The 24,620-nt window shown below is 41.3% G+C and overlaps 1 protein-coding gene across 2 annotated transcripts in view; it reads left to right on the top strand.

Moving 5' to 3' along the window:
* SEMA5A (sema domain, seven thrombospondin repeats (type 1 and type 1-like), transmembrane domain (TM) and short cytoplasmic domain, (semaphorin) 5A) overlaps positions 1 to 24,620 on the top strand; it is a 312,698-nt gene that overhangs the window by 45,156 nt on the left and 242,922 nt on the right. For both annotated transcript variants that reach the window (XM_014543536.1, XM_005871038.2), the window contains exon 3: positions 22,727 to 22,922. In XM_014543536.1, the coding sequence (XP_014399022.1) occupies positions 22,802 to 22,922 (121 nt within the window). In that variant the 5' untranslated portion in view covers positions 22,727 to 22,801. The remainder of the gene's footprint in view (positions 1 to 22,726; positions 22,923 to 24,620) is intronic.

Below are 24,620 nucleotides of genomic sequence, written 5' to 3'. Positions count from 1 at the left end.
TGGGCTTCTTAACGCTTCCTGTCCTTGCCTATTTGTCTCACAAACATTGGCTGTGTCTTAAGGCCTAAGTTCTCCATTATGGTAAAAAGGTGCACTAACTAATAAGAGTGTCTCTGCCCCTGGGCTTGTGTTATATTGGAGAATTAAGTTTATAAATCATTATGTCACTTTGTAAGTGGAACAGTAAAGTTTATATACAATGGGTCTGGAGTGCAAGGTTGAAGGAAGAATTGATTCTCATGGAGAATGAGAGTGGGACAAGAACAAAGCTTTCCCAGATGCATTTGAGGCAGGCCTTCACAGAAAGGAGGAATAGATGGAAAATTCTACTTTGGAGAAGGAATTCTGAACACAAAGAGCAAAAAGATGTGTAGGCATGAATATGCTGGCATCTCAAGAATGCTGAATCACATGCATGGTTCCTGGTGGGAGATGAGGCAGGAGTTTGGAGTGAGATTGTAGCTGATCTTGTTGGCCATGCTAGGGAACAGTCCACAAGATCAAGTGCGGAGGGTCAGAGCAGAGTTGTTTAAGCCTTGTTGAGGATAGATGAGAGAAAAACAGAACAGAGCCAGGGATGATTCAACTAGGACACTTGCTGAGACAGGAAGAGAAAGCCATTCAACAGGTACCACTTAGTGGCCACTTAATGCATGCCTGGTGATGTTATGAGAGCATTAAAAGCATGAGCTTATGTGGTCCTCACAAAAATCGTGACGGGTAGGTGTGGTACTAGTACTTTAGATGAGAAAAGACAGTTGGCAGAGGTTCGTAAACTCTCCCAAATTCACCAATTTAGAAGGTAGCAGCACTCAAACTCACATCTGTTTGATTCCAGAAATTGCTCGAAGGACCTGTGAAATAGTTTCATTTACATGGTACAATTGGATATAAAGTCATAGCATCTCTTTAAAAACTGAGGGTGAGGTGGACACATGCCACTTCTAAAAAGTCTAGAGAAGTGTTGATAGATCAAGATAAGTAGTCAAAGTCCTTTTGAGCTCCGTGGTTGAATATTTACAGTGGATTTGTTACTTATAGTCCATAGCCATGAGCAAAATCACCTCATTTATTAATTGTAAGAATATGTGGATGTTTTGAGGATCCTTCATTATGGGTTGATATAAAGTGAACATGTGGACTTCTAAAAAGTCTAGAGAAGTGTTGATAGATCAAGATAAGTAGTCAAAGTCCTTTTGAGCTCCGTGGTTGAATATTTACAGTGGATTTGTTACTTATAGTCCATAGCCATGAGCAAAATCACCTCATTTATTAATTGTAAGAATATGTGGATGTTTTGAGGATCCTTCATTATGGGTTGATATGAAGTGAACATGAGTAGGTCTAAACCCAACAGAATAGGGTTTAGACATCTGAGTCCAGTGTGTGTGTGTTTTTGTGTAGAGCTAATCATTTTAAGCATGTGGTTATAGCAAATGAGGACACAGTTCTTCATGCTGTAGATAAGTAACAAGTGCAGATGACTGTCTAGTGATTCATATGTGGGGTCTACTTGGCCTGGGATAGGCTTGCATTTGATTTATTAGAATGTGCTGAAGACAGAGCTCTGGCCTGCTCGGAGACAGTGGTATGGAGGGAATGGTGACAGTCAGGAGAAGAGGCAGCTGTTTGTTAGGACTGTGTTGTGCTTAGCTAGTGACCCTGGGGCAATTCTCATCCTTGAAATTCCTTAGGAAAACTCCATGTGATGAGAAGCTTGCCTAGAAAATCCCCATAGGATGAGACTCTTGCTCAGTGGTCAAGGAATTAATTTGAAAAGAGATGCTAGCTAAAGATTTATAGGATTGCAGTGTTTGGAGAAAACATTACTATTTCATGATCTGAAATGCTAAGTTGACAGTGCATAACACACTGTGACCTCTGGCTGTGGGAACTGTGGAGGAAGGGGCGATACTGATATTTAAGAGCTGAGAAGAGGACCACGAGGGACTGCTGATTCCAAGTCAATTACACAAGTGTTGCATGATGGAGGCTTCCCATTAGGAGGTGGAACCTGTGGTCCTTGGGATAGTTCTGAGATTCCAGAAACATTCACTCGGGCTGCCATATGGCACTAGATCCTTAGTCTTCTAAGACCTCAGTGCTCTAAGCAAGCGGAACATTTGTCATTTACACAGTTGAAGTAATACGTCCACATACTTGGACACCGCTATTATGGATACTGCCCATCTGCCTTCACGTCCACTGGTTCTTCCATTTGTTCTTCTTTTTGGAGAATGAGCAATATTACAAAAGCTTTCCTTTAGCTATTTGCTTTAATTGCTTTAACACTGGGCAAAAATACTGGGAAAAGAATGGAAATTTCTATTAAGTGGGTGAAGAAGTGTATATGCATGGTCTCCAGGGACTGTCAAAGGGTGTGCGTGGTATGCATGTTGGAGACGACAGTTCTTGGGCTTGTAGCCAGGTCTCCACCAACACAATTATTAAGTAATAGAACATAAGTAATATGGTCAATTGATAAGTAATCTACACTAATAAAAGAGAAGCATGCAAATTGGTGTCACTCCACTACACCCACCAGCCAATCAGGATGAATATACAAATTAACCCAACAGGATGGCGTTTAATTTGCATATGCAGGCACGGAGCGAAGACTGAAGGCTCCGGCCCCCAGTGAAAACTTAAGACTGAAGACAACTGAAGACTGAAGAGGCTTGCTTCTCCGCTGCGGCCAGAGTGGAGAAGCCTCCAGGCTTGGCTTCTCTGCTGCGGCTGGAGTGAAGGCCTGGGTTCCAGGTGCCAGAGGAAAATGGGTGCCAGCAGCCAGGGGAAGGAAGGCCTATTGCACGAATCTCTTCATGCAACGGGCCTCTAGTATAATATAAGAGAATATAAATTGGGCTAATTTTTGATGATAGATAATATATACTAGAAAGTAATTTGTAGTTATAAATAGTGAAAGGTATTTTAAATTATTTAACTCCTAGGGATGCTACTTTCTAGATTGATGATAACCTAGGGCTAGAAGGTTGACTTCTCTGGATCATAGTTTCTTGTCCAGATTAAACTCAGGTCTGTGTTTCTCAAGCTTCCATATTTTCTTCCAAAATTTTTCATGTCATTGTATGCAGAAAATGGTAACATTCACACGGATAACTTTGGTAACTGGGGGAGACTTCCCACCTGGAGGCTGAAGGGGTTGGAACCTGGTACATCTGAGCTAGAGTTCTTCAGTATCCTAACCATGCCGGATGCTCCTCTCCTCTCCTGTGACTCTCCTCTGTTAGGAAATCATTTTCTCAATGTGCCTGCACTCTTGCCCCTTCCTATAACCTCTCTCCTTGTAATCTGTGAGAATCACCATTAACACTGGAGAAAAATATTGGACAATAAACTAAAGCTTTTGAAAGGTTATGATCTCATTGTATTTTATCTTTAGTGTGGTGTGTGGAGGAAACTCACAAGATAAATGAAGAGCCCAGTGATGGTGCTTTTGAACTTTAGCTCTGACTTCCATTTAGGAAGTTATGGATGACCACCGCCCATGCCTTTCACTGGATCTGGCATTTGAAGCCATGCCATTGTCGGATTTTTTTTTTAGGCTTCTGAACATCATTTTGTTTTTCTTGATATTTTGTTCTGCACTTGCTTCAGTCAGTAGCTCTCTGGTCAATGTGCGGCTTAGGTATAAAAAACCCCCACAATTATAAATTATAGTTTGCTACTGTGAGTAAAATCTTTGGCCATGTGGAATTTCCTCTAGAGAAGTTGGGTTTATCATCTTGTTCTATTTTATTTTTATTTTCATCTGGAGATTATCGCTCTCAGAAGAGGACCACTCAGATGCTCTTGAGTAAGGTACATGCCTTTTAGATGATGACCTACCTCTGAGGAGATAAAATAATTCTGGTTCCTTTAAAATAGTTAGAGGTTGTCTTTGATACCATCTTCCCTTTTCCTGCAGTGCATCTTCATGCATGACCCTAACCAATGTGCCCAAACTGGACTAATTAGATAGGACTGCTTCTATCCTGTGGTGATGGAAATTAGTCAATGAGGGAAATAAGTCCCCAACTCATTTGGATTCTTCTCTGTAGTATTTCTTAAAAATTTCGTCTGATATAATCACACATGCTCATTTGCAGTTAACTTGCAAAAACAATTCCCAAAAGTATTAAAAATGTGCAGACCTGCATATCTCAGAACATTCTAATGATTGGATGTATTTTCCTCCAGATGTTAATTGTAACAGTGAAGATCCCCATTGTCATGTCTAACAATTGTGAGCATTGCAGTGGGCCCACATTGTTCTAAGTGTTTCGCATGGATTAAGTCATTCAATCCTCAGAACCTTGTAAGAAAGGCACAAAGGTTATCTGCACCTGAAGATGAAAGTAGAGGACATCTAACCAGCAAGAGGCCGAGCTAGGATTTGCATCCAGTGTAGAGTCAGACTTATAGCCCAGGGTCCCATTGTTTGTATATTTATATTTCAATATGAGAATGTGGGTGAGTGTATGTGTGTGAGCACATCCTTGTGGGTGTGTGCCTGTGTGTGTGCATTTTTTTATAGGCCACACACAGTTTGGTTTCCTGTGGATACACTTAATATTATATCTTGAGCATTTCTCATGTCCTTGAAATTTCTCTTAAAAATACTCTCCGGTGGATCAACCAAAGGACTTGCATGCATATAACCAATGGACACAGACACTAGGGGGGTGGGAGTGGCTGGAAAGAGGTCAATGGGGGAAAAATGAAACATATGTAATACTTTAAATAACAGAGAATTAAAATAAATACTCAATGATCCTAGCTGGTTTAGTTCAGTGGTTAGAGCATTGGCCTGAGGACTAAAGGGTGTTGGGTTCGATTCCTGGTCAAGGGCACATACTTCGGTTGCAGGTTCCATCCCTGGCCTTGGTCTCGGTGCATGTGGGAGGCAATCAATGGATGTGTCTCGCTCACATTGATGGATGTTTCTCTCTTCCTCCTCCTTCCCTCCCTCTCTAAGAAAATCAATGGAAAAAATAACCTTGTGTGAGGATAATAAAACATACTCTCCTGTTTTCCTTATATACTTAATTTGTATAGAACCATTTCCATCCCCCTAAATAGAAGCTTCTGAATCCTGATTGTATCATGTAATAATTCAACTAGAGGAGAACATTTCAGTGTACATCTTTGTTGACATCTTTGATGAATTCCTTCAGAGAATGTTGTAGAGATAAAACCACAAGTCAAAGTGTATAAATACTTTAAAGCTCCTTAAAATGTGTGTGTGTGGGTGTGTGGGTGAGAAATACAAAAAACACACACTCTGTTTTGTTAAACAGCCATAGCCACCATCAACAGCCTCATGTTTGCATTTCAAAAACGCAGTCGGTAAAGCAACATCAAATTCTACAGGTGGAAACACATTTCCCCCCGGACTTCTCAAATAGGTAGCTTTACTTGCCAACTTCTGTGATCCGTTAGATTAGTTACTGCACTAGATAGATCTGTTTGTGGTTCACGTGGCATGTTGTGCTCCGGATACATCGGCTTTTCCAGACTGAGCTGTTTGTGAGTTAGAGCACAGCCCCATCACCTCCAATCTCATCTCCGTGGTTAATGAGCTGCTTCTTGTGCTACTGTGGTTGTAAACAGCGAACTGCAGGAATTTTCCAGAACAGCGAGATTAAGCATAACATTTTGCCTCTTATATATGATGTTAGAGAAGGTGCATCACTTTCATCTGTGCACTCAGGCGGAAACGCAATTATTGCTTATCGACAAAACAAACAGGTGTGCTAGCTCTCCTAGGATGATTTCACAGGGATGTTCTATTTACCAAGCTAAAGTGGCAGCTTTGAGGACAAAAATGCAGCATTGCCATGGAGGATGGAAAGTGTCTGTCGATGCTGTGTGCCCGAGCATTCCTCCTCAGTAGAAGCAGAGAGCTTTGCATGGTACAGTTTATCTGTCAGGGCCCATGAAACCAATTTCCTTTCTGTAGGTTAGAGTGAAGATTATTTTGCCTGGCTAAAAGGCATTCGGTAAGGAAAGGAGGGGAGGTTCCAGTTTCAGAAATGTCCATCATTAACTCAGTTTACACCTGCATATTCTGTGTTCTCATCCCAACTATTCTTCACAGACTATAAAGGAGACTAATGGGAATTTCTTGTTCTGCTTGGAGACTACTGATGGGAAGTTCTTGATCTGAGTTTGTACCTTCTAACCATCCCTTCTTTGGACCTGCCCTGCTTTCTGTTCTGCCCTGCACTAAGTGTTTCTCCATTATTTCTGACCGCCTGGTACCCAGTAAGTCAAACCTGACTGAATCTAAATCTGTACTTTAGGGTTCCAGGCTCATTAGTTAATCCATAAAGCTAACTCACCCCACTCGTTTATTCTAAACCTCAATATGTTTACTCACTTTAAATTGCAATAAATAAATGCTTATTGAAAATTCAAACAAGGTAGAAGAAGATAAAATATCCCCTCTGCTTAGGAATGATCATAGTTCTTTTTCTCTTGCATACATATAAACATAGAAATCATTTGGTTTATTTTAGTCAAATACTGGGTCTTTTTCTTTCTTCATCTTTGTAGATAGATAAATGTCTACACTCCCCTCACCCCCCACTCAACATCATTATTGGATTTTTATGTCAGTGTGTGGTCTTACTACATTGGTTTTACAAGCTACATGATATTTTATCATAGGCATGTGCCATCATTTATTTGATCTCATCACTTACAACTTTGTTCCTTTCATTTTAGACAGGTAAATGCATTTACTACCCCCATTCTCAGTAATTTCTACCCTGCAACTTTATTCCATTTTTCTGCCAAAAGTGTGTTCTTTTAATTTCCAGTCCTTTTACATGATTCCCACTCTTCCAAAACTCACCTTCCCCAGCCTTTTCCTAGATTAGCCTGGTGCTTCTTTGCATTATTTGTTAGTGGTTGGTTGATCCCTTCATTCAGTAAGTATAGGAAAATGAGGTACTTCGTATGTGCAAGAAACTGTGGTGGGCTGTGAGGGGCTCCGGTGACAAGTCGGGCTGAGGCTCTCCTGTGTGGCCCTGCACAGATGCCAGGCCTCAAGGTAGAAGAAGTCAGGCTTTGACAGAGTCTGGGGCCACAGAGATAAATTGCATCCTCAGGAGGCCAGGTGAAGGGGTCCTTTCTTCTCGCTGGGGAAATGGTCCCAGGAATGGAAGAGCTGCTGGTGTTAGATCTGGACCTCAGAGAGGGCAAAGGCTCTACTGTAGACGTGGGGGGATGTGTTCTGGACAAGGGTGGGTGTGGGAAAGTGTGGGGCTTGGGGAGGATTAGTGAATTGTTTAACTCTACCTGGGAGGTTTGGCTATGGGAAGTTGATGAATTAGAGAATTACCCCTGTTGTTCATTCAACATTCATGCATTTTCACGTTAGCACTACTGTGACATTTCTCTTTACATTTCCTTGCATTTTTTTTTTAAAAAAATGTTAACATAGCTTTAACAAATGCAAAGTATTGTTTAGTTTTGTTTCTTTTTTATTTTCAGGAAATATTGATTTATTTTGTTATATATTATTCTTGATTTTTCTGCCAACATTATATTTCTAATATTTATTTATGTTGCATGTAGGTGGAGTCCATTCATATTCACTGTGATATAATATTGCATACAAATTTCTGTTCTTTCAGTGGACACCAGTGTTATTTCTAATTTTTGTTTTTTGCTATGATGAACAAGGCTGCAGTGAATGCTCTTTTACATGTCTCCTGGGCAGATGTGGAGGCTGGCTAGCCCACCATCATAGCTCATTATTTAGTGAACTGATTTTGTCTTTTCTTTCTAGGAAGACACTAATTTGGTTGCTAGAAATGTTTTCCTGTAAGATTTAGAAAAACACATTAAGAATAGTCCTTATTTGTTTATATTTATTAAAACTCTTTTTAGTGCTTCCTCATTGCTAGGGAGTACACTCCATCCTTTCAAATTACTCATATAATTTTAAGTCATGGTTTTTATCTCCAAATTACAGGTGATAGAATCTCAGGCATAAGGTTAATAAGGTTGGAGCTAAAACTGGGAGGCAGGCAACCTGGGTTCAGAGTCTGTTCTTAAAATCTCCACACTGCTGCCTCCTCTAAGCTAGTGTTGCTGCGCAGGAGGACCACTGGGCTGTAGACTGAGGAGCACCATTAGATAGTTTCTAACCTTTTGCATAGCAAAGGCAGGTGGGCAGACATCCTGGGGCCGTGTTTAACTGCTAAGAAAAGGTACTGTCACAATTAAATTCCCGGGTCACTCATGAGAATGAGGTGGAGGTTCTTGTGCCGCTGAAATAAGCATTTTCAGGAGCCCCCATGGGAGGATGAGATGTGGAAGATTTTATTGGAGTGGAGTTACCTTCCTCAGTTTCCAATGTCGCATCTCCCCCAAGCCAGTCCTGAAAGGGAGGCAGCTGGAGTCCAGCAGTGCCAGAGGAGGGACAGTGTCCAGAGTTTCTATTCCATGTTGCAGCCGGTGTAGTTCAGTATCCGAGCTAAATAAAGTCCATTAGTCCGTGTGTGGCACACATGGCCCTGAGCCATGCTGGTTTCTGGGAGCGTGCCCCTGCAGCAGGAGTCACAGGAGCCAGGCTCCCTATAGCCAAGAGAGGAGAGAGGACTTCCTTTGTTTGGAAGTTTATATATTTAGATTTTGCGCCCTTGCAGTGGCCACTCCCATCTTGGCCACTGACTCGCTTTCAGGTGTGATTTATGGGAAAGCACCTTCCCATCATCTCACTTAGACCTTACTGGACATGCGTCTAAACTGCCTTTGTCTACCAGTGGTTCTCAACCTTCCTAATGCCTCGACCCTTTAATACAGTTCCTCATTTTGTGGTGACCCCCAACCATAAAATTATTTTTGTTGCTACTTCATAACTGTAATTTTGCTACTGTTATGAATCGTAATGTAAATATCTGATATGCAGGATGTATTTTCATTGTTACAAATTGAACATAATTAAAGCATAGTGATTAATCACAAAAACAATATGTAATTATATATGTGTTTTCCGATGGTCTTAGGTGACCCCTGTGAAAGTGTCGTTCAACCCCCAAAGGGGTCGCGACCCACAGGTTGAGAACCACTACTTTAGGAGGTCTTGTGGGGGAATCCTTTCTGAGGAGGTGACATTTGAGGGTAATTTGAATAATTAGGAGTCACCTTGAAAGGACCCAGAGTGAGAGAAAGGATCTCTGGACCTATGGGCCAGTAAGTGCTGTCTGAAAGGTGATGAGCTCAGTGGTCAAAAACATCAGAGAGAAGGTGTGTGTGTATGTGTGTGTGTGTGTGTGTGTGTGTGTGTGTGTGTGTCAGGGGTGTGGGGGGAGAGCATGCACGTTTGCATGCACAGTTCAATACAAGACCTGGTGTAAGCAAGCCATCACCACCTGAGGGAAAAGTTAATGGGTGAAAATAATGCAAACCCACATACAAATCTCTACCTTCTTAACAATATTCATGCTTCCATTAAAATGCTACTCATGTTCCTTTTCTTCAGTTCTTCTGTTCACTGTCACAGATATTTTATTCCCTTATTAAAATTTTCTTAACATAAGAATTGGGGATGCTGGGAAAGGTGCAGAAGTGGGTGGGGCCAGACTCAGCAGAGTTCTTGTTGACTAATTTTTCGCTCTTTATATAGGAAAGAAAATTGCAGCTACATACATATTTTTAAAAATATGCAAATATTCTATTATACTTGTTTTTTTCCACCTTTATCTATAATAATAAAAGGGTAATATGCTAATTAGACTGGACGTCTGGACATTCCTGACGAAGCCGGGGCCAGAGGGAAGCCAGCCCGGGTCACGGGTACCTGGTGGCAGCCAGAGGGAAGCTAGCCCGGGTCCCGGGTGCCTGCGGGCGGCTGGAGGAGGGAAGCTTGGGTCTCAGGTGCCGGAGGGAAGCCAGTGCTGGCAGCTGGGGGAAGGAAGGCCTACTCCTGCACAAATTTTCGTGCATCAGGGCTCTAGTTAAAGTATAATTTGGAAATAAAAATTGTTCACATTTACCTTGTACAATGTGATGTTTTGATACCTGTGTATGTGTGAAATGATTACCACAATCAAGCTAATTAACACATCACCTTATGTAGTTACAGTGGGGCCTTGACTTACGAGTGTCCCGACTAACGAGTTTTTTGAGATACCAGCTGTCTCTTGGCCGATTTTTTGCATTGAGTTGATAGAGTAATTTGAGTTAACGAGCTCCTAACGAGCTCCTTAACGCGCTCGGTCTCGGAACGAATTAAACTCGTAAGTCAAGGCCCCACTGTAGTGACCTTTTTGTGTGTGTGGTGAGAGCATTTAAGATCTTCTGTCTTAGTACATTTTGAGTATATAACACAGTGTTATTAACTGCTACCATTGTGTGCTTTCACATGTTGGCAAAGACATTATACTCCAAGTCCTCCTCTTGTATGTAGTTAACATGCTGAACATTAGATCTCCAGAACTTACTCATCCTGTGTACCCCTCAATCAACATCTTCCTATTTCCACCAGCCACAGCCCCTAGCAACCACCATTCTAGTCTATGCTTCTGTGAATTTCACTGTTTTATACTCTTTACAAAGATTGCTCTGGTTGCAACATAGAGGATGGACTCTTGGGGGACAAGCATGGAAAGCCCCAAGACAACTAGAGCAGCTTCTGCTAAGTCTGGGTGAGATATGGAGTGGCTTCAACTGGGATTGCAGCAGTAGAGGTGAGGGAAGGGGACAGGCGTGTGACCCACTTGTTGGGGTTTACTGATGGTTTAGAGCTGCCGTGGGCAAACTACGGCCCGCGGGCCGGATGCGGCCCGTTTGAAATGAATAAAACTAAAAAAAAAAAAAAGACCGCACCCTTTTATGTAATGATGTTTACTTTGAATTTATATTAGTTCACACAAACACTCCATCCATGCTTTTGTTCCGGCCCTCCGGTCCAGTTTAAGAACCCACTGTGGCCTTCGAGTCAAAAAATTTGCCCACCCCTGGTTTAGAGTGTCCTGTGGAGGAGTTAGAGAAATAAAAATGACTACCTGTGACGGGGAGACTCAGGCAGGAAGTGGACTCAAGGAGGGGGAATTGGTGGTTTTCTAGGTCCATGTTTGATTGGAGGTGATTCTTTGTCCATTAGAAAAGTGATGGAAGTGGCAGTTTCAAGGGCATGTTGGGGCTGGAATATAATTTTATAATCACCAGTTGAAAACTGCTATTCATCATCATGGGCCTTCAAGGAGGGTGCTAGATGGCGGGCAGAGGATGGCACAAGACATGGAGAAGGCTATCCATAGTTGTGTGAGGGCTGGTTCTCTTTTATCATTGGCTGAATGAAATCTTGGTAAATTAGGTTTCTGGCTCTAGGACCAGTGAATGATGCTGCAGCTGGTTACTTAGTGAAATTTCTCTCCCCAAGAGCACATGTTCAGGCCTAACACAAGGTCAGTTTTAGAAATAGAGCAGCTGCTTGTTTCTTAAGCCCAGTGATCCATGTGTCTAGTGGGGCTCCCAATCCCTAGTTAGTATGGTCATTGCAGAAATCCTATATAATAGAGAGGTAATATGCAAATTGACCCTCACTCTGTCACACCATCACAAGATGGCTGCACCCACAGTGGAGGCGGGGTTCCCGTAACGAGCTGTAACGAGTGATCAGCAAGGACCTGAGGCTATGTAGTGCTGGGCTGGGGTGGGGGACCTGAGGCTGTGCCCCCTGTGCGGTGGGGCTTGACGGGGACCTCAGGCCGCGCCTCCCACTCCGGCACCAGACCAGAGGATTTGAGGCCATGCCCACAGCCCAATGGGGTTTGACAGGGGACCTCAGGCCGCACCCCCAGCCCAGAGGGGGTTGATGGGGGATCTCAGGCTGTGCCCCCCAACCCGGCAGGGCTTGATGGGGAACCTGAGGCTGCGCCCACCACCTGGCAGAGATTGACAGAGGACCTGAGGCTGCGCCCCTTGCCCAGCTCCGAACCAGGAGACCTGAGGCTGTGCTCCCCAGGGGTGTGGCCGGCTGGGTCTGGGTCTCGCGCAATTTTGAGGTGCACGCGGGTGGGCAGGGACTTGATTCTGGGTCCTGTGGCATGCCCCAGACTCTGACAGGAGGAAGATTTTCATATACATTTTACTAATTTTCTTTCATCTCTGACACTTCTATCATAGAGAAAGGGCAAATAGCAATATTAAAATATTTCCTCTAATTAATTCCCTTTTAATGGGCACAAATTTCATGCACCTGGCCACTAGTGAGGTATAAATAAGAATAGGATGTTCAACACAACAAGATGGCCAAGGTCTTGACTGTCAAAATCACTAATTCTTCCATTTATCTGTGGGGCCTCCTTGGGTCTTGTCTCCATGTCTGTCAAACAGGAAGGAAAGAAAATATTTTTACAGCTTTATTTCAGGAAAATAAGAGATATAGTAATATTGTTCAGAATCACATAATCTTCTTTGAAGTTTCTTAAATTTTATTATTTTCTGATAACTAGAATCTTTGATTTTGATACGATATGTCTCAGTAATATTTTCTTGTGATTAGAACTTTTAAGAGTCCTTCCTCTTAGCAACTTTCAAATATGCAAAACAATATTGTTAACTATAGTTAATTTTCTGTTTTAATGAGGATTTCTTATTCTTGCTTTTAATAAACTGAGTCAAAAGTAGTAAGTAAGTGCACTGCACTTGAGATATGACCAAAGATTATGACAGATTTAAATGGACTCAAATATACTGACTTTGCCATGTCTGGTCCTTTGGGCCTTATAGGCATCAACTAAAATCTGAAAATACCAATTCAGGGCCTTTTCATTAAATATTCGAGTTTTCCAAGTATATTAACAGTCTATTATGTGTGAATTCACTGGATAATATTTTAAGGTATTTGCCTTTTCATCTTAGAATAATGAATATGATGAGTTTATTTCTGTTATGAATTGTAACATCCTCCTTTTTTTGTCCTTTGACTTTCATGTGTTCCAACAGAGGATGGTGTGCCAGAGTAATGTATCTGAACCCCTCAGGGTTAACATGGCATGGTGATATCTTCCATGAGCTTTCAGTTTCCAGGCCCAGGAGACTTCCTCTTTTTAGCTGGGCTGCCTATAGTAATCCCTTCATCCGTTTGACTGTTAATTGGAAAATTATGACATTTAGAAAGGACATTTCTCAAAACCATGGGATCCTTGTATTTGGACCAGATGTTAAGAGAATTTTAACAGAGGAATAAAACATCTGTGACAACGAATAGCAGAATTGAAGAAAAAGGAACATGAATAGCATTTTAATGGAAGCATAAGTATTGTTAAGAAGGTAGAGATGTGTATGTGGGTTTGCATTATTTTCACCCATTAACTTTTTCCTCAGGTGGTGATGGCTTGCCTATACTATGTCTTGTATTGTCCAGAGGTGGAGATTTTCACAGCCTTATTTAAGAATAGGGCAGATACCCAGGTATTTGCAGTCAGGGTGGTAAAGACAGTAATAGAAATGAGTATTGATGAACAGTGGGGCCAGGTGGGGATGGGGGCAAAGTGGAAAAAATCAGAGAGGGCTACTCAGAGATTGGGGCTACGGATGGAGTATAAAGGCAGGGAAACCCATAAAAAAACAGCTGATGCTGCAGAGGTGAGAAATAGATGGGTTGGTCAGGGTGGGGAAATGAGCATCATTCTAGATATGGGTGAGGGAAGGGTTGTCAGAACATAGTGACCAACTGAAAGATGAACTTCGAGCAGATGAAGGAAAGGGAGCTGGTGGGTGGGTCCTCAGATTCTGAGTTGGATGTCTGAGTGAACGGTGTGGCTGGATATGAGGGCAAATAGGTATGAAGAAGAGAGCTGGTGAAGACAGGTATTGAAGTCACCTTTAAATGAGGCACCTCTGGGTTATTTATGTGAAGATATCTAGTTTGATTTATGAGTTTGGATCATGTACAGAAGTTTTGAAGAGAGTTATAGATTTGGAAGTCACCAGTTTTTTTAGAAAATTTGTAGTATTATGTGAGTTTTAATAAAAGGCCATTGAGAATGCGTAGGCTGAGAAGCGTTTAATAAAAGGCCATTGAGAATGCGTAGGCTGAGAAGAAGCAATGAACCTTTAGGAGAGATTGGGTTGCACCTTCATGTAGCAGGAGGCCTGAGCAGTAAGAGATCTGGATGCAGTCGGAGCACAGGGAGATTCAGGTGTTATTGAAACCAGGGAACAGAGGATTTTGGGAGATATTCAAGAGAAAAGCTCAGTGGGCACATGTGCCATGGAGACTTTCAGTTGCATAGGCTCACAGGGTTTGACAATCAGGAGGTGACCAGTGATGTTGACCAGAACAGTGAAGATGGAAGGGTGAATCCTTTTCTTCCTGCTACCATTGTGTGCTTTCTTTCCCATGTTGGCAAAGACATTGCACTCCAAGTCCTGCTTATCTTAACTAAAAACAAATGGGAGCTATGAATAATAATTTCAACACCATGAGAGTCATTTATAACTTGATTATCTTACTGTGTCCAAAACCCTTTAGAAATTGTCCATTCTTGCCTTGAAAACCCATTATTTAAATTTTCATTTTTAGAAAGAACTCAATTGTTGGTTTAGTAACACACAAGTAGATTCAATGAACTTTCGCTTAGTTTTAAAACCTGCTGACAGATAAAATTAATATTGCCTTTGTGTAAATAATAATTTTATCTAATGGACTTCATTTATTTTTATGGATCCTTCAGGCAATCTGGAGCTAAAGTAAGGGAAAAAGGCAAAAATGCAATAACAATTCCCTTTGAAGAGAGATATAAAATAAGGTCATTGGAGCCGAACTATTATTGAAATATATAAAATAGTTTAATGTTTGTTTTTTCCCATTTTATACCATGAGGTCATTTTATATAACCATAAAATTCCATCTCATCTCCATTCAGATATTATGAAAATCTAGAAGTAAGAAAGCAAGATTCTTATGCAGTTACCTGAAGATGGCAGTGAATGATGCTTCTCTCCTTAAGGCAGTCGCTGTTTTCATTAACACATTCCTAAAAATGTTTCACTAATTCATTGATGCTAAACCTCTTTTGGCTGAAACTTAGCAGTTGAGACACATGGGTTAAAATAATATAAAAAGGATGTAATCTTTACAAAAAGGTATGTAAATATGGAAGATGCAGTATGTCTGGCGAGCATCCTGATTCCCCATAGAGACTCAACGTCATAAGAAGAAACCTTTAATTTCACCTTGTTTTCCAAATAATGTTCAGTTATTATTTTTGAAAAAGGTTAGAAGAATCTATTTTCTTGCACACTGTGCATTAAGTTTATTGTTTTATTGATTTTTCATTTAATCCCATTTCCTGCTCAGTACCTAAAATATCTGAACTATTGCAAGAAAAGAACATAGGTTCATTCAATACATTGATTCCAGCCTTGAACACATCAGATTGATTGTCCTGGATCATTTCTTCCTGCTGCTTTAAACACTCTTAACTTGAACTCCTTCAGAAGCCATCACTTCTGCCTTCTTCCATTTAGAGCAGCGGTTCTCAACCTGTGGGTCGAGACCCCTTTGGGGGTCGAACGACCCTTTTACAGGGGTCGCCTAAGACCATCGGAAAACACATATATAATTACATATTGTTTTTGTGATTAATCACTATGCTTTAATTATGTTCAATTTGTAACAATGAAAATACATCCTGAATATTAGATATTTACATTACGATTCATAACAGTAGCAAAATTATAGTTATGAAGTAGCAACGAAAATAATTTTATGGCTGGGGGTCACCACAACATGAGGAACTGTATTAAAGGGTCACGGCATTAGGAAGGTTGAGAACCACTGATTTAGAGGGAATTCCTTTGTCTTCTGGGTTTCCTAAGTCCTTACTTCTACTTCTATTTGATAATTATAGAAAGGTGGATTTTTTAGTTGTTCGACTACTCTTAACTGTGACCTTGAAGGGCCCCCCATTGTATCCTCTTCATCTTTGCCCCCTGTGTTGGAGTGCTATCTCTTGCCCATAGGTGACATCCTTCAATGTGGCTGGTTGGTGAATGATTCCCCCTATGACTCCTCTTGTTTCTGTGCCAAGGACTTATTCCTTATTATGAAATTTGGGTTATACGTTACTGGAGTTGGTTCAGATCATCTGATCTTGTGGCCCTTAATAAGTGTGTGGTTCTGCCAGCATGTGTGGGAAGACTGAGCAAGCCTTGCAAAGAGCCAGGGGGTAGTAGCCTCACCTATTTGGTGTGGCTGCCACAACACACTTGATCTTACAGCAATAACCTATGAGATGCCTTTAACCCGAGCCTTCATATCTCAGACACAGAGTGAAGAGAGAGATTGGGTGATTTCAACCTCTCAAATTCATTGAATCATTGACAAGTTCTGTCTCATATGTGCCAAGGGAATGAATAAACCACCTCACCATGGTGTTTGCTCAATGGCAAGGGATGGGTGAATTCTAAATGCTCAATAGATCATTGGCTATGTGATTTCTGATTCATTCAGACTGCATATTCAACATGTTGGAATGCATAAAACTTGCAACTATAATGTTCAACACATAGGTGGTTTATAATAAAAAGGAGAAACAAAAGTGCAGGAATATGAAAGGTTGTATGCCTATACATGCAACCTTTGATGAGGAATCAGGTCTTAATTGCTACATTGGGATTCCTGGAAAAGAGCTGCCACCGTGGGCTGGAGTGGGTAGCCTTGTGTATACAGAAGGTGGAGGCCAGTCTGAACCAAGCCCAGTGGGAAGACTTGGGCAGGTGTGGGGCCCGTGGCATCAGCAACGTGCAGATAAGTGTGCAAGACTGACTGAAGATCCTGACTAGGCCAACGGGGCTGGAGGGATGCCTTTGTAGTGGGAGTAGCGGAGGTGGAATTGGAGGAGATGGTTGTTGGTGAAGGGGCAGAGTGTTTTCTTTGGAATGCAGTGGAGGAACCTTGAGAGTTTTGAAAGGCATGGGCTGTTTACCTGGCAGGAGCTGATGATTGTGCAACAGGTACCGTATTTAGCTGTGCCAGGGGGTGTGGGGATGAGACCATATGGTTTGTTCAGATGGTGGAATGATTCTTCAATGGTTCTGCTGCTTTCAGTTTAGTCTGGGACTTAATTCTGGGGGAGCCGTTGGTTCATCGGATCCCATGGAGTAGGGCCAGGAGATGGGAAGAGGGAATGCAAATACACACATTTCAGAAGAGCTGTCCATTAGACATTACAACATGCTGTAGTAGGACTTTGTATTATTAAGAGGCACATGTGCAACAGTCTCCTCAACTTCACCTTCAGCCCTTTGATACTAAGGGCTCTGCAGTGGGCAGGTATGGGGCACGGCTTCCTGAGTCCTGTCCGAGTCAGCTCACCTGATTTCATTGTCCTCTCCCCAATGGAAGTCCTGGCTTTATGGACTCTCTGAGATGTGCCAAAGGATTAGGCCATTTCCCACTTTACAGTAGACCTAAGGCTCAGAAGAAACCCAGCCGCTAATGAATAGAAGCACACTAAACTTATTTTGGATCTGTGTTTATTAATAACTAGTTAGACTTTGTTTCCTAAGCAAACTTCTTGTGTAAGCGCTTATTCTTTTGATTTTTTTTCTTTCTTTTTTTTTAAATCTGACAGCATTTTTTAAACTAAGAGGAACAGTTATTTCTGTTCCCTAAAGCCTATTCATTTGTGGTGTGGGTGTGAATGGGAAATGTTATTTATTGCACACACATTTATACTCAGAGTTTTGCTTATTTAGATGGAGCTTGTAGAGAGATCCTCCCACATCAGGAAACTAAAAGGAAGGCCTCAGGGGTTTTGAAATAGATGCAACAAAAATGCTTCTATTTTGTAGCCCAAATTAGCCTGCTGTAATAAATCTTCCTATTTGCAAAATTGTTTGTTTAGTATTAACTCACCTAATGTGTTTTTAATTTTTCAGAGGGAGTGGGATGAAATTAGAACAACATTTACTTAAAGTGATCTTTTGAAAATTTCTTCATAATATATTTCCCAATGTAGCAAATAGTTATAATTAACATGACTTTTATTCTTAGTGAAATTTTGATGACGTGACTCAATACAAATTTAGTTGGGATGTGTGTATATATGTGTGTGTGTGTGTGTGTGTGTGTGTGTGTGTGTGTATATATATCTATATATATATATAATCTTTCAAGTGATGATAGCTTATTTAATTTCTAAAGAGGGAGAGGTGCACAAAAATTGGAGGTTCTCAACCAGGGGTGACTGGCAGTGTCTGGAGACAATTTGGGTTGGCACAGATGGGGCGGGGGTGCTACTGGCATCTAGCCAGGGATGTTGTTAAATGTGCTGAACAGTTCCCAGAATAAAGAATGATCTGGCTCTAAATGTCACAGTCCTGAGATCGAGCACTAAAATCCCTGATATAATTATGTGCCTCCCCACCTCTGTCATTGAGTGGCCAGAGCTCCGTGACTCAGTGGAAGGTGGAATTACGTAATCTGGGATGGAGCCTCCTTAGAGTCAAGTCATTCAGGGAGTTAGTCATGCATGGCAGGCTGCTCAGAAAAGCCCACTCTGTAAATGAAGATGGTGAATACCCTGCCCTGGCATCTTACCACGAGGATTGTTTATAGTCCCTTTATTTTAAGAAAAAAGGTAACATGCTATGTAGTCTGCAAATTATAAACTTCTAAAAATCACCTGTTCTCATTAAAAGTGCTTCACTTAGTTTTTCATGGCAAACATGTAATTTCATCTCATCACTGTGGGCCTACGAGTCCCATTTTAGCTGCTCTCCTACTTGACGTGGCATCTCCTCCTTCTCTAATGGTCCCTTTCCACATCCAGGCACTTGTGCTGTTTTCCCCCACCTTTCCTTCAGGAGGCAAAGATGCTGGCACTGAGGTGAGAAGTTCATGGCTGTTGACATTGGACAGTTTCAATGGACGGTTGTTCAGTGGAACTCATTTCATAGTAGCACAGGGGAGTCTATGTTGGTGTGGGCCTGACACATTGAAAAATCATGTGCAAGAGAAAAATTTGCTCTTAGTCCCTAGTTGACTTGAACTCAGGCTGGGAGGTCAGGCTGAGGCAGTGGTCCATCCATCTCCGATGGAATGTTGCCCAATGAGAGATAATGTGTCAGAGGTACTGCTCTGGGTGCCTGTTGGGGGCCAGGCACAGTGTGAATGTGTCATGCCTGCCACAGAGCTAGCACTTTCTGAGGGTTTACTGGTACTTTCACTAGCCATCCTGCGTTATTTATCATCACTGATTTGTTTTGACATGAGCGGTGATAATATATCTCCAGGGGGCTGGTGAGGGTGCTTCAAATGCCCTTGCTCTAAACAGAACTAAATTACATCTGAAACGCCTCTAACAAGTGTTATTCTATGTTATGTCATCCGATGAAATTTCCTGTGTTAAGTCTCAGGTCAGAAGGATAAGAAAAGGAGGGCTACTTCATGTGGTTACCTCTAGACTGGAGTTCTAGAGTCTTGCCCAGTTTTTCAGAGACTATGATACCTTGTCCAAGAGTGAAATTAATCATCTTTTAATTTTATAGCCCAGGAAAAAAAATAACTCCCGTGTCTTCATTGTCCATTAGGGTGCACCGTGTCTGGGTAGGGGTTGTGGCCTCATTGGACAGGTGCCCTACCCTCACTCCCCAGCTCCCAATTTTCCCCTACACTCCTTCCTCCACCTTCATTCTCAGGGTCCCTGACTCCTACAGAAGCCATACTCTAGCTTAGTCATGATTTACAGTCCCTCCACCATCTTCTGCTCAACGTGTACATTTTCATCAATGGGAACATTGAGTCAATGAGACTCAAAATATAGAGACTGAGAAATCTGATGCCTCCTAAAATTTATGTGTCTTCTTTGTGAAATCTCACCATATATTCAGGGGACACTCCTTTAGAGGATGAGGCCTCTTTTCTTCATTCATAACCACGTCCGTTACGAGGACCCTGATAGCTTCCCACTTTTGCATTTTTTGGGTCTTCTATTTGATATCTCCTCTTCCTCTTAAATCTACAGTCTCTTCCCACTCATCACTTCTCAGAAGCCACATTTCATGATCTGTTTTCTTTACACTAAACTTTTCCTAACATTAACTGTTTAGTGCTTCTCTGGTTTCCTTAAATGTTCTTTGCTTACCTGGCATTTAAGTTAGCCATTCATGTTCTAGTCCACTTTTTCTCCTTCCAATCCTTTTTGGTTCTTTGACATATGAATTTTCTCTTTTGTTTTACTGAAACTGTTCCCCCCAATTTTTAAAAAAATATTTTTATTGATTCCAGGGAGGAAGGGCGAGGGTAACATCAATGATGAGAGGGAATCATTGGTCAACTGCCCCCTGCATGTGCCCCTCTCCTCCCCACCCCCTACTGGGGATTGAGCCTGCAACCTGAGTAAGTGCCCTGACTGGAAATCAAACCCTGACCTCCTGGTTCATAGGTCCATGCTCAACCACTGAGCCATGCTGGTCAGGCTGTTCCCCCAAATTGATTGATCATTGACTGCCTTTTCACTAAAACATTGGTCTGATCCATTGGGATGCAGTTGAGCAGGTCTCTTTGTAAAAAGTGTTATTATTATTTTTTTAAATCTAACTTGATCTCCATTTTCGCTTGGTGAGCTATCTCTGATTTCCTTCTCATCTTTGTGTTATGACTGTTTAATTAGCAGCTTCTAAACAAACATAAAACTTTACTTAGCTCCTCCTCCCCCCCCCTCATGCTTTCCCCTGGTGAATTTAATCACTCCCATGATTTTAACCCTTCCAAACATTGTATGCAATCTCTGACTTCTTTTTATATGAGCACCCAGCCTGGATTTTCAAGTCTGCTTCTTTTCCTTAAGTATTCTCTCAGCATCTTCAACCCAACATGCACACAACTAAATGATCATATTCTCCTCTAAATAAAATTCTTCTATTGATTATCATGTTAAACACAATGGCACAACCATCTTCACAGTCTCTTATATTCTCTGTCTTGAGTCCGTCCATGCCTCTTTACTTTCTGTTTTCCTAAATTTTGCAGATTAGAACAATGATCATTTTATTTCATTTCACACTTTGCAGTTAGGAATTTGGACAGGGCTCACCTGGGTGATTCCTTTGCTCTCATCCTTACTGAAGTCATCAGTGGCTTCCACATTTACTCATATGGCAGGTGCCTTGGTGGGGGCACTGGGAGGCTGGGCTCTGTGGGAAATGTCACTAGAGCTCCTCTATGTGGTCACTCTAACATGGATAGCTGGACTTCTTACCTGGGGTCCCAGTGCCCAGACAGCATGTGCTAAGAGATAGGAAGTGGAGACTGCCAGTATTAGGGACTGGGCTTGGAAACTAGTGCACCATCACTTCTGTTGTCTCTGATTGAGCCACATGGTCACATTGACAACCCAGAGTCAAGAGAGGGGTCAATAGCTCGATCTTAACAGGTGGACTTTCAAGGAATCTGTGGCCTTCTTTAATTTGCCATACTTTCCCATCACTTTGAATGCTTGCCTGCATTTTTATTCACATGGACACCATTAGAAGTCGCAGCTTCATTTATTTCTCTTCTGAGCAATTGCATTGTCCTCAAATGTACTTCTTCACCTTTGTGCTCCTTTCTACCCAATTTCCCAAGTACACTGTTGTGAGAATACTTTTGTTAATATTTCATCGAATGTAATATTAATATACTATGGTAGCTTGTTGCCTAAATATAGAGACATCAGACATTAGTATAGTTTGCCTTTCAAACCTTAAATCAACCTACTCTATAAGCTGCTTCCCACTATATCTCCGTTTATATCCCCTGGTGTTTGGGTCAAGTATAGCAAACTGTTCCCAAAACACATTGCCTACTCCTTCCTCTTGCCTCTCCAGGACATCTTTTCATCCCCTTCCTTTGGCATGGAATGCACTTCCAGAAATCTCCATCTGTTGAAATCCTCTTTATCCTCCAAAATGAAACTCAAACGTGAGCCCCTCTTTGGATATACCCTTCATCCGTCTAAATAGCACGAGGACTCTCAACTCCCACCGCATTCCTGCTTCTTTTTATGGCTTTTTAACAACTTGGATTATAGTTATTTTTACAAGCCTATCTTATTTTAAAGCTTATTCATCTTTTAAATTATTCATAGGCTTTCAAGTATCAGCACTCCCAGTATAGTAATTTCATCTCACCCAGTAGGTGCTCAATATAGATTTCAGTGGACTTATATTTGGTCCCTAGCCAGAGACTTTGCAGGTCATCTATACATTTCAATGGATAAATTCACTAAATATGGGCAATTTTTAAGAGTCGGGTAGCATATTAATAACTGGCTTATAAGTCAATGACAATGGGTATGGCCTTATTAAATAGAGTCTTTTGAATATTAAAAAGGAAGGCCAGCGTTCTCTGGGTTTCCACATATAGGTCTGTGTTTGCATGTTCCAAGGGAAAACCAATTGATGATTACAGCCCTTTAACTGTATTCCTGAGGAAAGTGACCGTCATGTTTCCATGGAGCTTAAACTTGAACATTTCTCTTTTTATAAAAAATGGGTTATCTCATAAAATTATTGTGAGAAAAAGGTCCTCATTGAGACACATACACTCATATGTATCTGACAAATAAGCTAGAAAAAAGTCTGCTTGTCTGAGCTCTCAGAGCTCAGACAAGCAGACATTTTTTTTTAAGGTAGTGGTAACAGGGCATTACCAAAAGGCCACCACCAGAAACCCTGGCCTGTTTCCATCCAGGTGTTCTCCTTTGTGTTTCAGGCACTTTTCCCACATGACGGGAGGACGAGCTTCTGGTTAGAAGACAAGCGCAGAGCCCGAGCCCTCCTGCCCACCATGAAGGGCCCCTGTGTCATCGCGTGGCTGTTCTCCAGCCTGGGCTGGTGGAGACTGGCCCAGCCCATAACAGACGCTTCTCAGTGCCAGAGAGCGGAGCACCCAGTCATTTCCTATAAAGGTAAGGGACAGGCATGCTCTGAGTGCCACGGCACTTTCCACACTCAGTGACAGAGGATAGCAGTTGCTCCATTACTTTCATTTTAGACATCGTTCACAATAGGAGCAAAAATATGAACTCCTTCATCGCCAGAACTTCATGTCCAGAAACGGATCACTAACTCAAGAATTTTCACAGATAAGGAAGCCCCGTGTTGAGACCACTGTTATGTAGCAGGTGCTGGAAGCATCCTGGACATTTGAACCGGGGGGTAAAAATGTGACCCACAGACATAACACCAAAGTCAAGGAAAACAAAAAAATTCTCAGTTCAGTATTTCCCAACAAAACCTTAGTCTTGCCACAAAACATGTTTTGTTCCTAACTGGCATTGCATGGCAGACAGAATTGGTTTAATTGTCTCTGGTACCTCTATGGATCCATGGGATTAATAAATTGGTATGTGTATCCACTCATGTGTCTTTTCATTAATTAGAATTTATTTAGGGTTCTTTTCACCCTGGACACTCAGCATGCATGAAGAAAACGAAATGTCTTTATCCCTGTCCTCAGCGAACTCACAGTTTCATTATCAAGTGAACCAAACTTACTCGGTCATTGTATTTTAATAATCCATCCAATAGTTTTATGTTTTGTTACTTTTTAAACTTTGTATCATAACAATTTCAAATAGACAAAAATAGAAAAACTAATTTAAGGAATACCCAAACCCTGTATTTATTAATTCATGGCCCACTTTTTTTAAGATAAATCCTCACTTGTAGTCCACACCACACCCACCAAATTATTTTGAAACAAACTGAATAAATCTTATAATTGTATCTTTAATATTTCAGTTTGACTATCAAAAAAAGAGAACTTAAAATACCATTTTCATAACAAACAGACAAAAACAACAACAAAATAATTCCGTAATGTCACCAGACATTTAGTGAGTATTGTGAGATCCCGGAGGGTCTCGTGGATGCTTACACATTTTTGTAACAGTGGGATTAAATCAAGATCTAAATGAAGTTTACATATTGCACTTGGTGGTGTATCTTTTGAGGTCCTTTTAATCATTTACTGTTTGTTGTTGTTGTTGCTCCCCTTGCAAATTAATTATTTAAAAAAACCTAAGTACTTAGTAGTATAGAATTTCACAAAGTGTGGGTTTTGCCAAATGCATCCCATTGGTGTTGTTCAAATGTCCTTCTGACTTGAATGTGCCTGTAAATTTGTAGCGATATCAAGGCTGCTTAGATTCAGGTTCAGCTCTGTCTGTCTCCACTCTGTCATGGATGGTGCTGTGCACTTCCATTGGAGGCAGATAATGACTGGGTGTGAAGTTAGCAGTCATTGATGATCACTGCCTAAATTTACTGATTTATTCATGGGTACAAACCTGGAATTTCATTATCTTGTCATTCTTCATTTAATGGCAAGAATATTTCTATACAAAACAACTTTTCCTCACCATCTTATTTGATTATCCTAAGGGCACCCCTTATATAGGAATGGCTGAGTCAGTTTCTTTAAGACTAGTGAGTTTTTTTTAGCATTACCCAAAGAGGACAAATAAGGTATTATGTTTGCTTTTTGTTTATTTTTCTTATTTTGATGATGGTGATTTTAATTCTCACCAGAGGATATGTTTTTTGATGAGAGAGAGAGAGAGAGAGAGAGAGAGAGAGAGAGAGAGAGAGAAAGGAAGGAAGGA

This window comes from Myotis brandtii, unplaced genomic scaffold (genome assembly GCF_000412655.1).
Source record: "Myotis brandtii unplaced genomic scaffold, ASM41265v1 scaffold328, whole genome shotgun sequence".
NCBI lineage: Eukaryota > Metazoa > Chordata > Mammalia > Chiroptera > Vespertilionidae > Myotis > Myotis brandtii.
Note: the sequence above shows the minus strand (reverse complement) of the source record. Positions and strands in the feature narration are given on the sequence as shown.